This window comes from Gallus gallus, chromosome 2 (genome assembly GCF_016699485.2).
Source record: "Gallus gallus isolate bGalGal1 chromosome 2, bGalGal1.mat.broiler.GRCg7b, whole genome shotgun sequence".
Lineage (NCBI taxonomy): Eukaryota > Metazoa > Chordata > Aves > Galliformes > Phasianidae > Gallus > Gallus gallus.
The window spans coordinates 6,128,286-6,153,151 of NC_052533.1; the positions used below are offsets into that span (position 1 = coordinate 6,128,286).

General features: G+C 40.2%; 1 protein-coding gene across 35 annotated transcripts in view; it reads right to left on the reverse strand.

Moving 5' to 3' along the window:
• XYLB (xylulokinase) overlaps positions 1-24,866 on the reverse strand; it is a 141,316-nt gene that overhangs the window by 72,136 nt on the left and 44,314 nt on the right. For 33 of the 35 annotated variants that reach the window (XR_005857094.2, XR_003074111.3, XR_005857138.2 and 30 more), the window contains exon 16: positions 1,952-2,010. Coding sequence is in view for 4 of the 35 variants with exons in the window: in XM_040695143.2 (XP_040551077.1) it covers positions 1,952-2,010 (59 nt within the window). In the remaining 31 variants the exon portion in view is untranslated. Of the gene's footprint in view, positions 1-1,951; positions 2,011-9,414; positions 9,580-10,861; positions 23,043-24,866 lie in introns of those variants that run through there. The other 2 variants (XR_005857148.2, XM_025148290.3) reach the window with 2 other exon arrangements.

Genomic DNA, 24,866 nt, shown 5'->3' on the forward strand with positions numbered 1-24,866 from the left:
ATTACAAGACACAAAAACATTCCGTTCTCAGCCTTCATTCAGTAAATCATAGAACGGCCTGGGTTGAAAAGGACCATGATGATCATCCAGTTTCAACCCCCCTGCTATGTGCAGGGTCGCCAACCACCAGACCAGGCTGCCCAGAGCCACATCCAGCCTGGCCTTGAATGCCTCCAGGGATGGAGCATCCACAGCCTCCTTGGGCAACCTGTTCCAGTGCATCACCATCCTCTGTATGAAAAACTTCTTCCTAATATCTAACCTAAACCTCCCCTGTCTCAGTTTAAAACCATTCTCCCTTGTCCTGTCACTCTCCACCCTCGTAAACAACCATTCCCCCTCCTGTTTATACGCTGCCTTCAAGTATTGGAAGGCCACAATGAAGTCGCCCTGAAACCTTCTCTTCTCCAAGCTAAACAAGCCCAGTTCCCTCAACCGTTCCTGATAGGAGAGATGCTCCAGCCCTCTGATCATCTTAGTGGCCCTCCTATGGACCCGCTCCAAGAGCTTCATGTCCTTCCTGTACTGGGGGCCCCAGGCCTGGATGCAGTACTCCAGATGGGGCTTCACAAGAACTGAGTAGAGGGGGACAGTCACCTCCCTCTCCCTGCTGGCCACCCCTTTTTTAATGCAACCCGAAACACAGTTGGCCTTCGGGGCTGCAAGCACACACTGCAGGCTCATGTCCAGCTTCTCGCCCACCAGGACCACAAGTGCTTCTCTGCAGGGCTGCTCTCAAGATCTTCCCCCAGTTTGTATAAATACGGCAAGAAGTCCCTTCGTAGTATAGAAATACTGCTTTAAAAGCAAACATCTATTAATTCAATCTCTTTCTTAGCATACTCTTAGTAAAACTATTTCAGCAGGGACCAATATTTTGAGCCATTAATATACCAGTTAATTTTCCAACATCAACTTCTTGAGCAAAATAACCAAAGCAGATGAAGTAAAGTGACATCTACAGGCAAAACATTCCAAATTTGTCCCTTATGTCCCAATGAGCTCTACATCCTATGGTTCTACAAACACACATTTTAGATGACTCTTTGTCAAAGTGAGCTCTTTGCTTTTCAACCTCCATTTATTCCAATTCATGTTTTGCAGAACAGATCACATTCACTCTGTACAACCGTGATCACCAAATACGGTGTGTAGCTGAGGCTGGCCTCAAGAGTTTCTATTACTAATGGAAACGGATTGGCATCCAGAGAACACTATTCACCCTGTATTGACTAACTCCTGTGCTCTGTGGTGTAGATGTCCATCCCCAAGCTCACTGAGCCTCCAGTCAAAGAGAAGCTTATTGATTCAGTCAGTGGAGTAAACTGAGGATATTCTTGGGACAAAGGATCTTAACCAGTGTTAGGTGTGCAGCAACAGCAGCAGATGAGGAAGATGGGAATAGGGAGGAGAGACTACATAGAAGAAGAGGTGCTCTACTAATATGTGACACAATGCCAATAAGAAACACTTGTTCAAAAACAACAGGGACAGGGTTTAGAGTGGTCCATCTTTGGTGTTTTTTTTGTTTGAGTGTCCAGCACCAGGGTAATCCCTGTCTAGTTTCAGTCTAAAGTCCAGCCCTGATTTTAATGACAAAAACTATGAATATCTCAGGTATCTTATCAAGTCCCTTCTTGGTTTCTTTGCTAATTGTTTTGACATAAGCAATGAGACCTAGAAATCAGATACACATCCATAAAAGTAGTGAAGTATAAATATATATATATATGTGTGTGTGTGTATACACACGTATAAAATAAAGGTTCAATACAAAGTTAGCATTGGTCTCCACAATAAACCTGAGGAAAAATCCCAATGACCTGAAGCAGTTTCACAATCCTATACCCACACCTTCCCATACAGTTGCAGTGATTTGGATTCTGTATACCAAAATAAAAGTGGAGATACAGTCATGTATTTAATTTAACTGATTTAATTTTCTACTTACCTGTAATATTTTTTTATTATGGGATGCTCCACCTGTAGCCAAAATCCTTGTTTGTGGCACTGCAATGCAAAAGAACACACATATCAGACTGAAAGTGTATATTGTCCAGATTTGCACTACTGAACCAAGCAATGAGAACGAGGAGGGGGAGTCAGATGGTCTGGGCTCTCTCCCTCTACCTCTAATTTACCACATGTGAAAAAGATGATAAGACTAACTACCAAGACACATTAGAACACTTCCTTAAAACAGGCAATATAGGTTTTGCAAATCTATTATTGTTATAGTGCTATCAAGTCTGGGAGATTTGCAAAAGAGATATTCAATAAGAAAGGCAGAGTGTTATTATACAACAGCTCTGGTTTGAGGTCAGATTGGTTTGGCTCACAGCTGTATATATAAAAACTGACAGGTAACCTTTAAAACCAGCAATATTTTCCAAACTTATCTCCTCACGACGTTCACAATCAGAGTTCACTGAAACCTGAGCATCCCTATATGCTTGAATGACAAGGAAGTGTGTCAGAAGGTAATTAGAGATGGTCTAAATCAATTCAGCAAAATAAAAAAATTACATAAATCTCTATCCAATTAAAAATCATAGATTTGGGGGTAGTGAAAAAAAAAAAAAATTACCCTACACATTCTTTAGTCTTTATAAGAACTCTACCCTTCCTCATTGGGTTCCTGACTTTCTGTCCAGTGCCTCATTATTTATTTGTCTACACGCTCCTCTGGAGCATGACATCCAACAAGCCATACATCTATCCACAACCACAATTCAGCAAGGTATTACAAGCTTCAGTAGTTCAAGTATCTCACTGAAATTCTTTAAAGATTTAAAATTAAATGAATGCATAAATACTTCAATATCTTATATTTTAAAAATAAATCTACACACTTAATTACCCTAATCTATCACAATAATAGCAGCACAGTAATATGATCTATCACAGTAATACCATTCTGTACATCCTCCTGAAAAGGGAATTTTACTGTGATATTATTTTGTTCTTTTAACCTCATTTTTAACAAAAGCTAAAAAAAATATCTTATTTCACACAAAGCAAACTCGGTCAATTTATACTGAGGCCCTAAACAACTTGCTGTCGTTTGTCCTTTCAATTGCCTTAATGGCAAAATCCCTGAAGACAGAATCAGAAACAGAGAAGATGCATCTCACAAAAGGCTCCTCATGACATTTCTTGACCCATAGTGAGGTGCTCAGGTGGAGTCTAAGACACAGCTACAGCACTGCACGGAGGACCCTATCTTGCTGATAAATTTAATTTTATTTTCCTCTTTGGAGGATATTCAGCGATGCACAAATTGGGTTTTAAAAGCCATTAGGATCTCTGTCAATGTCAGTAAACAAATAAAACAAACAGCAGAGTGATTCCTCAGGGAAAACAAGTTTCAATTATACCAACGCAGAATGACAGATCCCTGCCAAGATTATCACAACAGTGTAATAGCACAGAAACCAGTGAAAAATAACTAGTAAGCCTCTGTTCCTAGAAACCAAGCTGAACTCTAAATGATTTGCCTAGTAGTTGCAATTCTGTCTTGCTAAACCTTGCTGTGAATATAAATTCTTGCAGAAGTATCATATCCAGCATGAAAACACATCTCAAAGACAGGCAGCAGGACAGAATTAGAAACAAGTACGTTTGCTACACTTCACAGGAACTGAAAGCAAGGAATGAGCCATGCTTACTGCCCCCTGCCTCTGGAAAGGGGCTTAATAAGCTGCTGGGCTGTTACCATCAGGAGAGAATGGTGCACAAGACAGAAGGGGCAAAGGTAGGCAGGGATTAAGATCTGGACAGGAGTCTTCTGCTCATCACTAGGTTGGAAGACTCAGATTTTGCTTTTATTATGTATCTATGCCATCACTGCAACTTGGGACATTTCAATACAAATGCATTACCATAAGAAAAGCAGGGGTAACATCACAGTGCAAGAGCATGTGGAAATTATCTGTGAGCCTATATTTATCCTGCTTTTAGGTGGAGAAGATACCTAACAAGAGGGAAGTAGAGTTAAATCGAAAGGTGTTTAGCACCATTATCTTAATCCAGACTAATTCTTTTGTAGGTAAACACTAAGAATTATTTCATTGTACAGTGAACCTACTTGACAAAAGAAACTGATGTAGACCGTGAAGTTTCAACTGTTGGTTGGATATCTCAAGTTCTAAATTGAACCAGATTATGAGTACAGGCACATACAGACACAAGGAAAAGAAGTCCTACATTGAAGGCACGTCCTATACACGATGGCAAAATCATTAATTTTCCTTAACTAGGGTTGTTTGCTTCACTGAAACACATCCCAGTGGGTGCCAGCTTCATGAACTCTAGCCATTGCAATCCAACAAGAGAACCTGACCCACTGTACTGGTGGGACTGGTTCATCCAGACATGAGGAAGAGTGACCTCAGTGCCCTGCATTCCCAGCAGCAGCTCCACATATGGTCAGAGCAGGGACAACAGCTTCCTTAGTTGAGTTTCAACCACTTACAACAAAGAAGGAGCAGGTCCCAGAAGAACCGATCTGAATTAGCAGAATTTTATGTTTCTCTCTTATTTCAATCTCTCCTCCTGAGAGTCTGGAAAAGGCAATTAAAATTGCCTTTTTAATGCCAATATTGTGTGCTTTACTGAATGGTGGACATTCGCTCTAAGATGTGTAATTGGATACATCTTATAAATAAATAAGGCCCATCATTTATGTATACAGGGGCATTAACGGAGACATCATTCATCCATCACTAGTGGCGTTCTCAGCCAGCTGTGGGTGAATCTGTCAGGAGCTACCATCTATCCCCTACAGCAGTGCACAGAAAGAACTTAAATACAGCATTACTAAAAAAAAACAACAACAACAACAACAACAAAACAACTGTAGCAAACATAATTCAGGAATTCAATTCTCTGACAGTTGAGAGAATCAGTTTAAACATCTTTTAATTAAAAGCTCCTTGCTTAGTACCTTACCAACCCATTTATTTCCTTCCTATTTAAAACTTGATGATTTTTTAGAGAGCCAATACAGGATTTTAACCCTGTGTAGAAAGCATTTACAGCTGCATGTGGCATGGCACTGTCGTGCAATGTGTATCACTTCCGCAAATGTATTATCTGCTGTGGAACACTGTAGCTGATTTAATGAAATTCAGTTAAAACAGTAATTGCTATGGCTGGGGGAGAGCAGCAGGGAGAAGAAAAGTAAAGAAGTTTACTCACATAGCAGGATAGTAGAATCACAGAATGGCCTGGGTTGAAAAGGACCACAATGATCATCGAGTTTCAACCCCCCTGCTATGTGCAGGGTCGCCAACCACTAGAATCATAGAATGGCTTGGTTGGAAGGGACCTCAAAGACCATCTAGTTCCAATCCCCTACCACGGGCTGGATCACTAACCATTAAATCAGGCACTAGATCAAGTTGTCCACAGTCCCATCCAACCTGGCCTTAAGCACCTGAAGGGATGGGACGTAGATGGGAGTATAAGGTACTTCCCCAAATAAGACCAAGAAGCCAGCTCACAGCCAGATTTTGTTATTGTTCCCACAACAAGCCCCACTCTGTCCTTCAGAGATCCAACAAGAAGAACTGGATGATGTTAAAGTTCATCCCCTGGCTCTTGTTTTCAGTCAAGGTATGGCTTTTACCAAAAAAAGCATAAGGGGGAAAAAAATCTGTCACTGGGAAGACAGAGAAATTAGTTATTATAGATATTTCAGTGGTCCCAGAAAGACTGCATTTCTACATGGCTGTATATTAACCAACACAGAACTGATGCCTTTCCAGAAAAGCAAGCAGTTCAAGCAGAGTAAGATACAAAGTAAAAGATGGACTGGAACAAAAATTTTAGAACGCGATAACTCAAAGAGCCCAGATGGACTCAGCAAGTGAAATGGGTATCAGAAAGTAAGACAGGCATCTCTCCTGAGCAACCCACTATCCCCTGTAACGGTCTTGGCACATAACCGTATCTATCCAGAAAAAATAATCACGTAAGCAAACTCACTTCAATTGGAAGGTTAGTGCTGACAAGTAGCACCAAGGAGGCTGGAGGCAGAAATTGCCTCCCCTGTTCTTACAGGAATACGAGCAGATCAGACTGCTAACAGGTCCAGATGTTAACAATCAATGGGAAAACTCCTGACCTTTTGGGTCAGCTGTATTTCAACTTTTGGATCTGGCTGTATTTCAACTGGGCAGTGGCAACGTGCCTGTATCAGTTCTGACTTTTGCTAGTGCATACACAAAGTCAGGAAGGAGAACCTGAGGATGGAAACTTTTCAACTGTTCCATCTAAATTTCCATTGCTGTGCACAGTCCTGGTTTGCACCCCGAACTCCAAGCACTTGCTGACATTCAAAACTTCATTTTCCAAGGCTTCATCCAAACAACTTTATAACGTCTTTCTCATCACAAATGAATCCATAAATAAAACAGAACAATGGAACATGCATTCAAAAAGCAGCTGATTACGCACACGAACCCACGCCAGCTATAAGCATGATTGCAAATAACTGCAATTTACAATTTGTAAGCAACAAGAAAAGTGTCAGCCCCTCCGTTATTTCTCTGATTAACTCCAAACACTATAATTTAAAAAAAATTATTTTCTAGCTTTTCATTCAAGAAAAAAAAAAACAAAGCAAGAATACATCATTATTTTGCCTCATTTATAAAACAAATGTTCCAAAATTTTCCTCCTTACATATTAACTCTTCAAAAACTCACGCTAACCATTCTTCTGCAAATACAGTGAAAGTAAGCACCTGCTACAGTAGAAAGTATCTTTAAAATGAGAAAAACATGCAAGCTACTGAGTGTCCCTTATGTCCCTTCTTACGTGACTTTGAGGGCTGGGTCAAAGGCACTTGCTTCTCTGGCTCATTACTTCTGCATTACTTCTGATACTTTTCAGTGGCAGCACAACAGAAAATATCTACCTGATTGAGGTAAGAGTAATGTAAACCCAAACTCTTTGGGGATATTTTTAATTGTTTGCTTGTTTTAAATTTACAGGCCAGTACAACTGCCTGAGTGAGTAAACTACAAGCTGGAAGCCAAATAATAAAACAAATCCTGCTGTCTTTACAGTACTAAAAAGAAGACAGTAATTCATAAGAGCTATTCAAAACCCATTTTTTAAAAGACCTTACTTTCACTTTGAAGTGTCAGTTAATTTATTACAGGGAGAAGCAAGCCATATTTGCCATATAGGTTGACTATTTCCTCACATACAATCAGAAAAGTTTTCATATTTCATAACGGCCTTTAATTTCATTAGGGGTTTCAATTGCTCAAACTTATGTCATAAATTTTCCAGACATAGAATTCATTTTTAGTTTTTTAAATGCATTGTCTGGGGAAGAAAAACAACTTCTAAGGATAAAATTGATCATCTGCCTGTAAGGCTACAGCTCTTATCAAACCTGCTCTAACTCAACAGGGGGAAAAAAGCCAAGATTTCCTCTGCAACAATGACAAATATGGCTAATATTCTCAACATTTATGCTACTTACATAGATAAAGTCTCTACAATGATGTAGGGGAGAACAGGCATGATCCTTCTTGCTCACTCCTCTTCAAGGCAAGAATAATACCACTAAAATGAACAGATGTGCACACACCTAAGTAAAACTGAGTAGAAATGGTATCCATAGCCAAGACCCATAAGCAGCTGCTGCTCTAGGTCACCTTATGTTCTCAAGCGACAGTGTTGACTTCTAATAGCAGAAATCATTCTTCATGAGAAAAGCTAAATTTGGTATCCTAAGACCTTGTGCTTCAGTAAAGACAAGCTTTCTATTTCACAACCTGAAGCTTAAAGAGACCAAAATCACCAACTCTGAAACTCCTAATAACCTAGCTCACATCAGATATGAATGTACAGATAACACTGACTCAAAGTCTTTGCCTTTTCAATGGTTTTCAAGAAAATAAACATAGAAAAATGTGTACAGAAATTCTCTTTTAACATTTTCTTTTAACATGTTACTGCAGATCACCCCCAAAACCCACACGGTCTAAGACATACTATAGGAAGCAAACCAAAAAGTTAAGATAGAGCTCTACTGACAATTCAACTTCATTGACTTGAGCAGCATTACGCAGCAATGAAAACATTGGCTCATGAATGTTAAAGACTTATTTGGGAACAAGCTGATCAATAGCCATAACAGTACTATAGCATATACATTGACAAGCTCACAACAAGACCTCTGGAATATTTGCATTTCTTGTAGAAATACTGCAGAGTTGCAATCGCTTATCAATTTGCTGTGATTTTTTTTTTTTTTTTTTTTTTTTTTTTTTTTTGAGACATGGATCTCCATCTGACAGACTATTTTGATGAAGCCTGTGCTAAATTCCAACGGTCATGTACAAAAAAAACCCACAACTCAGCAACAGAGTTTACAGGAAGGGGTGGAAAAAAAGCAGATTTAGATCTGAAGTTTTCGTAGATATAGACTGAATAACTTGGAAAAGCCTTCCTGAGAATGCTTTTAAGGAAAGAGGGAAGGCTAACAAGAAGAAACACTTCCAATTTATTTGGTTAAATCTGAAAACGTACTGGAAGAAGAGAAGGCTCCTGGGAGACCTCACTGCAGTCTTTCAGTATACAAAGGGAACATATAAACAGGAGGGAGACCAACATGTTACAGAGTCTCATAGCGATAGGACAAGGGAGAATGGTTTTAAAATAAAGAGGGAATTTAGATTAGATGTTAGGTGGAAATTCTTTACTCAGAGGGCAGTGAGGCACTGAAACATGAAAGCTGGAACCAGTGTGACAAATAAACCGATTCTCAAAAGATGTAAGTAGAGCTTAGAGGAGAGACAAACTGGACAGCTGAAATCTAGCCATTACATTTACCTATTTAAAAATCTACCTACAGAGAGCTCCAAAAGTGTTAAGGTCAGAACAGATCATCTGCTTAAAAGAGGCTGCATAATTTTAACACAATTATCCCACAGTTCAACCCAATACTATTTCTTGAAGACAATAATCTGAAGAGGACAAAGATTTTCAGATTAAAGGCTTTAAGTGATAGGGACTTACTACGATTACTGGCTGTTTTCATGTTGAATGACCTTTAAAGTTAAATATTTGCAATTTTCCTATAATTTAAGTTTTTATTTTTAAACCTCTTTTTGGTTGATCTTTGTGGCTTCAGCCTTCCAATTAAAAGATTACCATAGAATTGCGTTTCCTCTTTGTGTCTTGGCAATTACAGACTACAATTAAACTGCATCTTATCTTTCTTTTTGATAAGTATATTATGTTCTGCTACTCATTAAAAGGTTTATTCCCAAGACCACAAATCACTGATGCTTAGAGCCACTAGTACACGACCAGTATCTTGCAGAAATGTCTTCAGCACTAAAACCACTATCAAAAAAGAGAAGAGTCAGTAAGAAGATTAAAAACACCTACACTAGAACTACATGATGCTGCATGTAGTCAGTTTGTCTGTCCCAGCATTTAGCAGGAAGGTGTCCGTGCATAGAATCAGTTGTGCAGAGAGGTTGTAGAGTGTCTTTCTTGGAGATCATCAAAAACCACCTGAACGTGGCCCTGGACACTCTGCTCTGGGTTGACCTGGTGGAGTAGAGTTTGAAGCAGATGAACTTCAGAGGTCCTTTCCAACCACAGAATGGCCTGGGTTGGAAGGGACCTTTAAAGATCGTAGAGTTCCAACCTTAGCCATTCTGTGAACAACTACTGATTCATCACAGAGAACTTTCTGTCAGAAGACGGACAGGTTTCTTAGGAGAATACGCAGGCTTTGAAGGTATATAGCTCTGGAATGCACACTATGCAGAGTCCTGTGGGAAGAGGTCACGAATCCCATGTTCCCCATTGCAGGAAGCCCTGGAGTTGGGAGAGCTCAGCACTAAACCATTCATTGGTGCCCACAGGAACACTGGAAATGAAAGCTTACAATTCCTACTTCTCAGTTCCCTGAATTGAAGGAGAGACATTTAGCCAAAGTCAGAACCATGCAGGATATTCCCAGAAATTGGTTAAATAAAATAATCACTATCTTAGGCATTTTCTACTATCTAAAAAACGCTTACTTCGTTCAGCGTGCTCTCTTGCTAGCACTGCAGCACAGCTCAGCATTTCCTCAAAATATTCTGACACGTGAGAAATCCATGCTTGAACCTGAGCAAAATACACACACCCTCATGCCTACCCAACTCTGATGTGTGTAATCACCACATGGCTTTACAGACCATGAAGTGGTGTGCAGCACTTGCTGCTGAGTTATTTGGAAACACAAAAACATCACCATTTCATTTTTAAGAACTATTTGTTCTCACATACAACAACATTCAGCCTTGCAAATCTTCTAAGGGTAATAAAAAATTACACTGGCAAATCAACAGATGAGACTACCCATCGAAGGTTAAAATGGGAAAAGCAAGGAAGGAGATAAATGAGCTGCCCAAGGTCGCACAAAATCAGTAGAACAACCAAGAATAGAACAAAGGCCCCTTCATTACTTAGATCACAAATGCATTCGATTCTGCATTAGTTAATCTGCACAGTCTGTGCATCAGTAGAAAGACATGTCCACAGGAGAAAATATAACAATAATCAGCTGCAAGTTCAGCGTTACCTAAAGCCACAGAACATAATTAAAAAGTATGGGTACAATGATCTGACCTTGAATGCTGCTTGAGGAAAGAGAGGAAAGAATATCCTACCAAGTGTTTTGTTTTTAGAGAAACCAAAAGCACCACAAACTTTGGGAAAAAACATCTTCAGATAAAGATTTGCAAACCAGATCTCAAATATGCTTTGTGTCTTTCCATGTTATCAAGAAACATTAGTAAAGGACAACAAACAACAGGAAAGAGTCAAGGTCCAAGCATTATCAAATCATTTTAGTTCTTTATTCACAAGATTTTTCAAAAGAGGTATTAAATTCATGGTCCTCATCAATGTTGTCCTATAAGACTTTTGTATTTAGTGCTGGTGAAGAACTTTTCTTCTTTCCCAATACACGCGTATATAAGTTACAGGTTATAAAGTACTTTCAAGGAATAAAACCAGCTGATAGGAAGAGTGCACCTGTCCATAGTATGGCTTGGGTTGGAAGGGACCTCAAGGATCATCAAGCTTCAACCCCCCTGCCACATGAAGGGTCACCAATCTCCACATCTGATACTTGACCAGATCTGGTGTTCTTCACAGAACACCAGGCTGAGAAAACCAGAAAACCTGTTTTATTTTGCTTGCTCAGAAAAGTTACGTACACCAAGAAGGGAAGGAAATAGAGTGAGCCGGAAACACTTGCTCTTTCTTCTCCCTAAAAAACAGAAAAAAAAAGCACCACTGATCCTCTTTGTGTGACTCTGGTGGGTCCCTCCACTGCCCTGAGCCTCCTTCCCCCTGCACCAACTGCATGCAGCACTGGGGACTCTGGCACCAGCTGAGGCTCTGAGCACTGCTAAACTCCTCTGTTATTAACAAACCTCCCGCTTTCCGAGTGGATTATCTATAAATGAATTTTGTGACCTCTGGCAGACTGGAACTAAAGAGAGAATGGAGTTTTTTCTCCTCTAACCAAGAAAATAAAGGCTATATAAAGATGAATTGAGAGAAGCAATTAATATTTCCTAATAAAAGTCATACTGAATGCAAAAACTGCTATGTTTCTCGGTGCTTCTGAGCAGAAAGGTTCCAGGTAGCTGTTCATTCAGGGCTGGGCTCATGTAAATTGGGTGCTGTTGCCAAGCAACAATAGGTGCTAAGGAATGAAATACAGGCTGCAGAAACCTAATAGCCTGTAGAGAACAAGAACTACAATCTGAGATTTATGGCAGATATAAAGGGAAAAGAGTCATTCTCCCACACACAAAGAACACAGATACTTTATAATAAATGTCCTTAGCATGTTTTTCTAAGGCATGATTAAGTAATAAAATCCCCGTTCCACCCCAAATCAAACAGGTAATTATTTTTTTAATGTTTTGTTCATTATGCTTTCTAGAAGAAGATCTCAAGAAATTAGCTACCGAGACAAAAGATAAATTTAATCCAAAGAGCTCTTTTGCCCAAGAATAATGTCAGCTATACAGACCACACTGCAAACGCCAGTCAGCTCTCCACTTCGCTTTATGTTTTTGTACCATGCTCATTAACATTGCAACTGATCATCAGAAATTCTCTTTAAGCTTATTAAGATTTTAAAATATTTTTAGCAAGTTAATTAGAATACATTAACAGAGCTCATCTGTGTTCACCCATCATGCATATTTTATTTTATTCAGGCAAATTGTTTTTAAATGAAATATTAGACCCAGGGAGGGTATGCTGTTGGGTACTGAACAATACAACTCCTTTGTGCAATGTTTCATTCCCAAACACCCTAAAAACTTCATACTGCTGGACAGGAGGGAAATTTTCTGATGGCAAACTGTGGGGTATTCTTAGTGCATACCATTTACAAGGGTGGATAGCGACAGGACAAGAGGGAATGGTTTTAAACTGAAACAGGGGAGGTTTAGGTTGGATATTAGGAAGAAGTTTTTCATACAGAGGATGGTAACGTACTAGAACAGGTTGCCCAAGGAGGTTGTGGATGCCCCATCCCTGGAGGCATTCAAGGCCAGGCTGGATGTGGCTCTGGGCAGTCTGGTCTGCTGGTTGGCGACCCTGCACATAGCAGGGGATTGAAACTGGATGAGCGTTGTGGTCCTTTTCAACCCAGGCCGTTCTATGATTATCCCATTTCCCAGCAGCTGAGGGTGGGTACCAAGACCTGACAGATCCTTTTGGTGCTGAACACCATGTTCCTGCACCATTCCCAGGGCTCAATATAAATTAAAGACATCAGTGAGACTTCTATGGGAACCAATGGCACTATAGTGGGAACCAAAGGAATAGATGAGGTACTGCTATGGGGTCAGAAAGTGTCCCTTCAACCCCTCGCTCTGTGGTTCAGCTGCCCTCATGGATTCATAGCTTCCTTTTTTTCCATTTGAGTGTCTGAAGATACTATTTTACCTTAAGGAAAGGAGCTCAGGCATGATGTGGCACAGGTTCCTAACAGGAAAAGGTGCACATGGATTTGGAAGAATAGCAAGAACAGCTCACAAAGAACAATCTTGAAATACACTTTGCTTTAGCTAGAGTTATAAATTCTTTCCTTTAAGATGCACTAAATGTCACCAAATTCAATCACATAAAATTAAATAACAGTTTATGAGGAAAAGGGAAACAGCAAAACCTACCTTGGGGTATTTGGGGCATGCCACTTCCAGAATTTTACTCTAGTGAGACAAAAATCCATCACCAGACACTGAAAAGTAACTATAACAATACTGTAATAAGGCATTCCTCAAGACCAACTATTCATTCAAGTGAATCAGATATGACATGGTATATTTCAAATTGTTCCTTCAGACTCCATCTAGCCCCAAACCTTTCTTTCTAAGGACGGATGGAGATTCACACTAATTTTATCAATAATTCTAAGCAGTTACTTTTGGAAGCCTGCTTACATAAAAGGATGAACAAAGTTTGCCAACCTCACACTCGGTTCAGATTCTACACTCTCACTGCATTTCAATTAATCTAACACAGACTGCAGAGCTGGCATATTTGATTCAGACAGCAAAGAAAACATCCTTTAAAAAGCAACAGGTCTGAAGCTTTTGATGAGCGATCACAGAATTCCTATCAAAACACACTGCAATCTCAGCCACCACACATTTCAAGATCTGCATCATTAACACTGATTTGAAGGATGTCAATAATCTCTTTCACAATCCATAAAAGTTCTTTATCTCCATGACACTTGCTCCTTTTAACCAATGATTGTTATTTAGATGTGTTTTACTCCTGTTACCTCCCCTGAGATGTTAACCTCTCCAATTCTACCAGCTGCTCTGTTACAAACCACCCCCCTACTCATCACGCTTCCTCCCACTGTGGAACCCCAAAACTGGATGCGCTTCTTCCAGTGCCTGGCTGAATACATCAACCACACTGGCACAGGGGAATTCTAGTCACAGCTGGGCGATCCAATGGCAAGCTCTTCCAGATGCCACAACAACTGCATCAGTGGGTGGAGTCCCTTCTCTCTGAAAATATCCCTTATCAATTGACACCAGATACAGATAAGGCTACCCTGTCATAACCTTTTCCATTTATTTCTGCATTCATTAATCAACTCAAACACCCAAAGCACATGCTCCAGCCTACCCTTTCTCCTCAAGCTTGCCTGGGAAGAAATTTTGCTTTATAGAGGAATTTTCTGCCTTTGAAAGCCAGAAGAGATCTCACCTTCCTGCTGCAGAGCTGGCAGCAGGCTGCTGCTGCCATGGCCAACACTGCCAACAACCCGTGAGTTGGCATTAACACAAACTGTGTTGGTTTATTTTGTAACATTTAAGCAGAAATATGTCCTAGGGAAAGCATCCACCTAGAAATCAATGCATGTTTCTAACAACATCCTAATTGCAAGAGAGTAAAGAGTAAATGAGCAGTGAAGGCAGGCTGACATTTTAATGTCATTTGGAGTGACCAAAGACACTGAAATATGTTTACAATTAAAAGTATTCCTACAAAAAGAAAGAAGTACAATAAAATGCAATTTAACAAAGCATATGTTCCCTACTGCGGTGAGCATGCACTGCTCCTAGAATGGAAATCACGGCTCAGCTACCCAGGCCAGCACAACATCAGCAAATCCGTATAATAATCCTCCTAGAGCTGCATCTGTAGTGTAGCTACACTCTAGCATACCAAGCTCAGGAATTTAATGAGAACCTGAAATTCTCCAGTGCTTACAGAAACTTCCCTGTTAACCCAGCCATGCCCAGAACACTCAGACTGCATTATGCACCCCAAATGCTGCTGACTCTCCTCCTCCTCTAGAGAAGTCCCAGCTACCTCTGCTGAAGAGCTGCAAAACTCCTGGCTGTCTGTGCACAGGGAATTCATAACCAATCCTTTATGTTTTCTTCAGCCAGAAATGCTCTGCTGCCATCTAAGCATGCAATTTAACTATGCAAAAAGAAGCTGCTCACCTCTTCCACAGAGTGACAAAAGGCCAAGGAAATGCTTCCCCAGCCTGGATACATCTCTGGTTACCTGAGATAGTTCATCACATACAGCTAAATACGGCATATTCTGAGTCCTATTAAATTCAACCCTTATACAAAACAGCGGTCAAGAAAAAAAATGGCCAAGATCTTTTCCCCAGTTCCTCACCTTTAACACATTAAGTGGCAATAAAGGGTGCAATGACTTTCCAAGAGCATGTACCTGCTTAATTATTCATCAGAAAATTGACTCAGGCACCACAGTATTAAACACTAAAATATTCAAACAAAGTAAATTAAGGGGAAAAGCAACAGAAGAGGAAAAAGAGTGACTGTGGTGAGAGAAACATGTGGGCACCCATTTCAATCTCCCTGTGTTTGAGTATCTCTATAGACGTTGCTGGGAAACTACAACAGATGCCAAGAACACTATTAAGTTAGAGCAAATTTGCAGCTACAAAACATTATTTTTCAATATAGGCACAACCATTAGCTATGCATTTTCACCAATATTGAACAAGAAACTCTATGCCAGGCTTGCAAACTTCTGCACCAGTAGGGGTGTCACTGTTTCACACCTGCTATCACAGCAATATTGCAAGGAAAATGTTGCCCACACAGTCTGTCTTTCGCTGGCCCGAATTGATGGAAACCAGACTATACAATGGGGACAGTAGGACAGTCCAGCTGAGACTGACAATGTGCTCCACAGTCCTGGATTGTGTTGCTTTTCATTTCATGGAGAGACAGCTGTATGTGGTCATCCAGAACGTGGCTTTCCTTTAACATCACTGTCACCACTGCTGAAATCACTACCCACTGTCTCACTGTGCTCACATCCACTGTTTGGTCTTCATAAAGGTTCAGCAAGCATAGTGAGTGTCAACGGGAGCCATTTTTTCCTGCATGGAATAATTCAATTCCACACCTTTGTCAGACTGCCCCTCTGCTGCCATCTGTCACACAGCAACAAAATGTTATGGAATACTGTTGGGAAGGTTCAGCCTCTACTGCCATCCCACCAACATCCGCCTCTGACATCGTGGGCCAATATCGGGAGACATTACTTTTGGAGCAGCCCTCGAACTTCTATGAAAGAAGAAAAGGTAGTGAAGTAACGCAGCGATTATTGTCCATTCCTTTTAGTACTCAGACTGGGATCATGAAACAATCTAACCATGCCCAGAGCACCATAACAGTCTTATTTTCACCTATGTACACAAAGACATTTCTGAAGAAAGGAACAATTTGTGGACAATCAAATCTTATTGCAGATATTAATCTTAAACACTTGTTTAAACAAGGCCCTTATAGAATGAAAAGGCACGGAATCTGACCCATGAACAATTCTTGTTTATTCAAAATTACAGACCTGAAATCTCATTAAAATAATAACAGGTTAACAGAAAGATACTGTAATACAAATTCTAGTTATTTCCCCATAAAACATGAATATCTCGTTAAAATAAAGAGCATCAGATTTTAGTTTGGACCAAAACAAACACCTTTCCAATCAAGACATCTAGTGGATTGAATGCCTCTTGTAAGCAGGTGCCACTGTGTTATATTTTCATCCCAACTGCTGAGAATAAGCTAGAAGAAAATGACAAAGTAAATTGAACAAGAAAGTGTCTGATCTTGATGAATAATTCAATGAAGCAATGCAACAAATACTGATTTTTTTCTGGTCAAGGCAGTTTACAACTGTCCTTTGCTTAGAAAAATGACCTTCTCATTGTAATTACACTTTTGACTTTAGGTACTGAATCACAGTCTCAGTAATACTTAAATTCCAGATCCCAGTTCTGATGCTGATCTCAAAGCACTCTAATCCTACTACGTATCTAATCTTTCTTCAACAAAACAATGCGTAGATCGCTCCAAAAGTAATGCCTCCAATTATTTCCATGGAAACTACAACAACCGCAAAGAGCACAATAATACTGTTTGATGGAGCAAATTCTCAGTTGCTAAACACTGTTTTTCAGCATAATCACCACCATTAGCTATGCATCTTTGCCAGAGATGAACAAGAGCCTGAATGCCACGCTCACAACCACCTGCACCAGCAGAGGTGACCCATTGTCACTTCCACCACTGCTGAAACAACTCATCGCCTCACTGTGTTTTGACATCCACTGTGTCAGCCTCTACAGCCATAACACCAACATCCACCTCTGACATCGTGGTGCAACACAGGAGGCATTACTTTCTGAGCAGCCCTTCTGAAGATCTTCAACTATGATAGCAGGCACCCTGGTCATTGCTCTGTGACAATTTTGCTCACTTCTCATGTCTTAATAAGCATGAGCATATCTTCTAATAGTACTCATAGAGTTACAACCTGCAAAGAGACTCGAGCTGTGGTAGCTGCAGCAGGAGGTACTAATCAAGGCAGGAACAAAGTCATCTGTCAGGGACAAGGCAGCTCAGTGGACACCTGAGTTTTTCTTACTGCAATAGTCAGAACTCGAAAGCTAAGGATTTTACAATCCACACTGAGGATTATCTGAAGTCTAACAAAAGTACATTTTATCTACATTTCTGTCTGTTAAAAAGTATTACGGTAGATCTACAGTGGGAAAGCAGGATTCAAGGCTGTTGCACTGTATTTCTGCCTTACACCACCACCATCACTGACATCTTGCATTACACTGGGCAACCTTTCTTCTCCCTTACATGTGTATAAGCAAGCAGTATAAACACTAAATCCAGTGGAAATATGATTTTTAAAAGTACCTACATATCAGCAGACTATGATACAGCCACATAACAGAATTTACTTGGGAAAGGGCTGAGCTGGCTTCCAGCCTATTCCCAGAAGTACATCTTTTATTCCTGACAATTAAAAAAAAAAACAAAACACTAAGAAGAATCCACCTGTCAGCAACAGAAGAACTCCATCAGTGGAAAGGAGGGCACAGCTGGATGATCTGATGACCAGAGATCCAGGGAATCCTACCTAGAGCTATGGTGCAATACAGCATATTCAGGTACTTGTGTAATTCATGTGTGACCTATCAGTATTAGAGCTGTACACTACAAGATCATAATTCAAAAAAAAGCTCTTTGTCTTTTCTCATTTATTTCTCACCAGTTGTGCTCTATGTCTATTTCCTGATGCACAATTTTATTATAACCAAAATATATAAGAAGAAATCCAGTTTACAGCAGATTGCTGATCCGGGTGGAACAACAATGAATAAGGAAAGAAGAAACCAACAGAAAAACCCCACCAAACTCTGATAAAAGATACAGTGAGTTGGACTGGCTTAAATGCAAGTAAGGGCTCAGGCACTCAGATGCATACTTTCTGTCCTCTGCCATATATCAGTATCTGCTGCTCATGAACACTCTGAATACATTAGGCCAGTTGGCAGCACTTCTTAACACCCAACAATCTAATAAAAATATATTTTTTCTCTGTGCTAGACAAATCTGCCCACCTTCAACCTCTGCTACCCATAAAACACACAATTTATTCAAGTACCTTTACTCAGAGTATAATTAACCTTTTCAATGTACAAAAGCTTCTGTGCCTCTTAAATGAACAAAGAGCTATTAATGAACAAAAATACTTTCCTGATCAAACGTTTAATACTGGTTCTGGGAATACAGAGTATAATATTACCACACATACACTGTATATTATACAGTATATAGTTCACGTATCTTCTTCCAAAAGGGTTCTGTTTCCTAAATATAACCATATTACACTGATTTTTATACACCATAAGGATACTTCAGTCAGGTCACTGTAGATTTACGCTGATAATAAAAAAACTGCACAACACAATCATGAAAAAGAGAAACCATATTTGCCCTAGTTTTAAGCCAACGGATGACTTGTAAGAGGAGAGCAAGATGAATTTGATTTTATTAATTTCAAGGTTAAACTGCAAGAAACCTTAACATCACACACGTGGACATAAGTTTTCAGCACACGGTCTGTGAGCCCTTGGCAGCCCATAAGGTAAGAAAAACAGGTCTGTTGTCTAGGAGACTTGAATTTTCCACATAAGAGGACCAATGCTATACTGAAAAATTTATGGAACTCACAAATGTGAAGTCTGAAGAGCAGTGACCAAGAGGAAAGAAGGTATGCGAGTTGTTCTTATCCTCCTTCCCCCAGTGCTAATTTCTTACAGGGATGAAAGATCAGAATCAGACTGGAAGGCTCAAATTCCCCAGTGCCCCACATCTTGTTCATGTTGTGCACTTTCCATCATGGCAAACGCTTGCTTTAGTTCTGTAATTTTAGCTGTATTTTAAATGAAAAGATGCACTGAATTTTGCAGTAGTACAACTGTTGATCACACTCCGTTTGGTAACAGAAGTCCTGTCAGATATTTAGGCTTAGTTACCAAAACCACCTTCAGGGAGTACAAACATTTCCCCTCTGGCATCCTGTCAGTCACAGCAAATCTGTAAATAAACTGTCAAACTCCATTCCAATCATTCCTGAATCTGCAAGGGAAAAAGTAGTAAAATTGGTGCAGCTGGTTGTAGTCCCTGTAGAGTAGGGCTGATTTCACAGCTTTAATATGGTTCACTACTTCACAGCAAGTCTGATCTGATATACAGCATGCAGAAATGAGTGACACCTTTGCTAATCATTTTCTTAAACTTATCACATGTGGAGGTAATAATGGATGCAATGACTTTTCAAGGGCACGGACTGGTTAATTTTTCAACAGCAAACTGATTCAAGTTCTGCCAAATTAAAAATCCACTAAGACACATTGTAAAGGTATCTAAATTATGAAGAATCACAAGAAGGAAAAAATAAAGCTCCAGTCATGGAAAAGAGCATTAGACTCTCTCATATCAACATATGGAAAGTAAGAATACAACAGCAGCAAACAAGCCAAGGATCTAAGTAGAGATGCTGGCTATAACAAAGACTAATTAAATAAAATGGGAAACTCTGTGCATTACTACCTAGAACATATTGACACCCTTGTTCTATAATTCATAACTCATGAAGTAGTTCTAAGAGATCTGGTCAAGACTTTTTCTGCAAGGTTGTTTGTTTGTTTTTTGTTGTTGGATCATGACAGCTAATCAAAGTATTTTTCAGGGCCAGAACAGAAATCAAATAACAGGAGAAAGATCAGGAAAAGAATAGGTAAATATTACCACCCCACTGCCTATGGACTCACCTAGGATGTAAATCACCTAGTGCAGAGCTGGAAAAGATCCCTGAACCAGGGTCTGCTTTATTCTACATATTTTCCTTCCCCATCAAGTTGTACAAAGTCATACAGTCTCTCTGGACCACTGAATATTTCATAAGAAGTAGAATAGCCCCAAGCAGAAGACAGACCGACTCTAACCCCAAAAGTAAAGGCACTGGCTTGATTTATGTCAAATCCAGGTTCAAGACTCAGTCCTGGTATCAGTCAAAAAAGGGATTTCAGTTGCCATCTCCAGAAGGAGATGCATCTTTCATGGTTCTTTCCAAAAGCTCCCTGAAGTGTAATTTTAATTATGAGACGGTTTGAAAACAAATTTTGAAAGCACAATTTCTTGTGAAATAAAAATATGGGTATTTGAGCGCACATAATTCCTCATTCTCCCTGTTCCTGGGACAGGCAAGCAAAACTTTTCATGGAAATAGCTGAATACAATAGTGGAAAGGATTAGGGTGAGCTGCTAAGGCCAGTGTGAGTGCAATGACTATGAAGATGAAAAAAATAATATCACTCCCTTAATAAGGGTTCACATATATTCAGATTACTGCTGAAAAGCTGGAAAGTTGACTGGCTGGAAGGAGAGGAGTATATAGTGCATCATGATTTATCATATGTGCCATGGCTTCCTGTGCACTACGTGTGTCAGATCTGATATATCATAGACATGCCCACCGGGCCTGTCTGCTGCTATTTCCTTTCATTATTTCCCATAAGAAACAATGGAAACGCTACCCCACATCTTCTCTTCTACCACACAGAAGCAGAAGCAATTCCTGCCCTCAAGGTTGGACACTAGGAAAAAATTCTTCTCTGAAAGAGTGGTCAGGCTCTGGAACGAGCTGTCCAGGGAGGTGGTGGTTCATCATCCCTAGAGGTGTTCAAGAAACATTTAGATGTTGTACTGAGGGAGGTGGGTTAGTGGTGATATGTTGGTGGCAGGTGGATGGTTGGACTAGATGATCCTGGAGGTCTTCTCCAACCTCAGAGATTCCAAGAAACACCAGATTGGTTTCTTCTCTCTTCATGTATCCAAGTATCTCACCTATAGCACAAATAAACCATCAGGGACCTGAAAACATCAGCAACTCTGGACTAGAACCTTGGATTTGTTGGTGTGCAGTCTTTAGCAAGCCAGAGAATTAACTACAGAAAAAAAAAAAAAGAAATCTCCAGGCATAAATCTTATTTCCCCTAAAACAACCAAACTAGCTTATAAACCCAACCTGATAATAATCAATTCATCCTCAGAGCACCCTTAACAGATAGGAATTATCATCCTCTGTACTTTAGAGGTGAGAATCTGAGATAGAATAAAGCTGTTCACCCAGATGAATTAGGACCGTACGCCAAGTCTCCAGAGCATGAAAGCATCTCCTAAATCACATCACCTGTTCATTGCAAACCATAGTCAATTCTTCGCTTTAAAATCAATGAGACATCAAAATCCAGCCTGTACATTTCTTTCCATCCAAAAAAAGCAACGCTGTTTCAACTTCCAATAAGAAACAAAACGGTTTATTGGATTGTCCTTCCAGCATAAGAAAAAAATTACTTTGCGTGCAGCAATTTCAGCCCTAAAAGACTGCAGTGAAATACAACACTCTGGCAGTAAGCACAGCAAAGCACAACTCGTGACATGACATGAACCCAAAGATAACAGCTGACAGAAAGGGGACTTAGGTAAAATAATGCAATTATCCCAACGGGAGTTGCTCCAGGGCACCTGTGTTAACTCCCCTGCCAAAAAAACATTTTCTTCTCTTTAATGGCTTCAAATGATAAGAAAATCTATGATGAAAGAAAGTCCACAAGGCTACACCTGCAAAGCGAAGTATTTTTAAGAAAAATACTCCAGATATAGAGACGGAAGCAATTAAAAACAAAAGAAAAATGTGTACTGCTGTCTTTGTTTTCACCCAAGCTGAACTTCCCCTGCAATTGAATTGCTGGCTCACTGGGCAGCTGGCTGATATCCCGAGCCATGAACAGGAAGAGCTTGTCTGGGAAATCAGCGCAAACCTCAGGCTTGTTTGTTTGGAAATGAGCCCACGCAAACACTTGCCCACACAAACAGACCAAAGTCTACAGCATATTGTGACAAAGGATGTGGACATGGTGATGAAGAATTGAAGCTCTGGATGCCTTCTTCATCTCAGTCTTGGAAAGATGGTGGAGCAAACACTTCTGGAAACAACTTCCCAACGTGATGGATAAAAAGGTTAGTGGGATTAGTAAGTACACCTTCTGAGATGAGGTGACTGCAGTGAATGTTGTTTATCTCAGCTTTAGCAAGGCTTTCAGGACTGTCTTCCACAATATCCTCCGTGACAAACTGACATAATACTTATTAGTTAAGTAGTCAGTGAGGTGGACTGAAACAAGGTTGACCTGCTGGCCTCAAAGGCTGTGATGACCAACACAAAGTCCAGCCAGAAGTAACTCACTAGTGGTGTGTCCCAGGGGTCAATACTGGGAGACTGATAATGTTCAATACTCACAACCCCAGGTGAAGGACAGAGTGCATCCTCAGCAATTTTGCAGACCATACAAACCTGGAAGTGGTTGATAAGCAAGAAGAGCATGCTGCTGTCAGAGGGACTTCAACAGGCTGAAGCAGTGGATCAACACGAACCTCATGAAGTTCAACAAATGGAAACACAAAGTCATGCGCTCAGGGAGGAACAACCCCATGCACCAGTACAGGCTGAAAGCCAACTGACTGGAAGGCACCGATTGGAAAGCAGCTCGGCTGAAGATGACCTCAGGATAGAGGTGTCCAAGAAGTTAAATACGGTCCAGCTATGTGTCCCTGCAGCAAAGAAGGCCAAGAACATCCTGGATTACATTAAGAAGTGTTACCAGCATGTCAACAGAGCACTGCACAGCACAGGTGAGACAGCTGGAATGCTGGATCCAGTCCTGGGGAAGAACACAAGAGAGACGTGGACATACTGAGCAAGTCCAGCAAAGCACCATGAAGATCACTAAGGGTCTGGAACATCTGACATACGAAGAAAGGCTGAGAGGGCTGGGAGTGTTCAGCCTGGGGAAGAGAAGGCTGTTGGGGGATCTTGTTCATTGTATCAATACTTCCGGAGGGTGGGGAATGGCATATGACAAGACAAGAAAGCCAGGTTCTTCACAGTGCTGCCCAATGATAGGACAAATGGCAATGGCCACAAATTGAAATACAAGAAATTCCTTTTAAACATATGAAGTGTTTTTATGACTGGTAAATAAACTTTTGAGAACATGATAATTCTCTGTAGAGTGGAAGCTTGTGAAGATAGCCATCTCACTTTGTAGGAACCTGGCCCCAAGTAAGACACCTCATTTCAATGGTAATTAGGCGAGACTCATGCATCTTTGCAACTTGTAAAAATCTAGTCATAAAGATTTAAACAAACAACTGACCTGCCTAAAGCTTCAGATCCCAATATTGGCTAATTTGTAATTATAGAACTGAAATAATTTTCTATTCCCTACTATGCTCTCCATCCTTTTCAAGTTTCCCAAATAACATTTCATCAGAAAACAGCACATCCTAGCAAGCATAATAGTGTGTTTCTTCAGGCAGGCAAAGAAGGACAGAATACATGGCCAGGACATGACTAAATTAATTTTGAAAATCTCCTGAATTTAAAGTGCCTGGTATTTAACACTCCGATAACTGCAGAGAGGAGAGGTGTCCATACCCTTGTAAGGAGGAAAGAAAAGGAAGCACTGGGCTACTGCTGAGAAACAGACAGACGGACAGATTTACTTGACATGCTCTCTGGAAGCCCTGCAGGCTTCATCAGCAGTGCTTGTAAGGCCTTTGAAGTGTAGCTGTTGCACAGCTTGTAAGTCCCTTCCTCTGGAGCTACCGACATTGTGGTGTTATAAGCTACTTAAGCTCCTTACTCCAGATCTAAGCAAACAGCTTGACGCACTTACAAGCTTCACTCCCTCTTATTCTGAAGATTTTAAGCTGCTTAGCTTACCGTCTTCAACTTTCAAATTCCTACAACCAAATCCTACCCAGGCACCATGCATCCACCATTATTAGCCCGATTCTCCTCTTTGCTCAGGATTCTGACTCCCTTATGCCAAGTCAACAGTAGATCAAAATGTACTTTTATCAGCTCTGCCCTTACGAAGTCACAGCCAATACGTGAATGCCTATTGTTCAGCAACTGTCACTTTGCATTTCCAGTATCCACAGTTTTACTGTAAACCAATCTGGTTTTCTATCCTAACAAAGTTCTCCATCAAGGAAGTCCATTAAATACTTTTGTTACGAGTTTCAAAAAAACCTGCACAGGCATAACTTTGTTCTCATAAATGTGAGCTTTTACTGTTAATTTTAGATTCGGTAGGATCTGCAGAAGCTGTAGAAGAAAGGCTGCCTATAAAGCAAAGATGGGTTTCATCTAAATCAAGCTGGTAGCAGACTACTGGCATTTACAGTTAATAATGTTACAGGAGAACCTTTAAACTAAGAAGTGCAGTAAGGCTGGCACGAATGGACATGACACATTTTCTAAGCCTGAAATCATTATAACTTTGTATCCATAAATAAAGGATAGGACAGATATTAGTAAATCTGAATCAGAAACTACAAAAAGTAATTCCATTTTAAGTGCCACTGTGC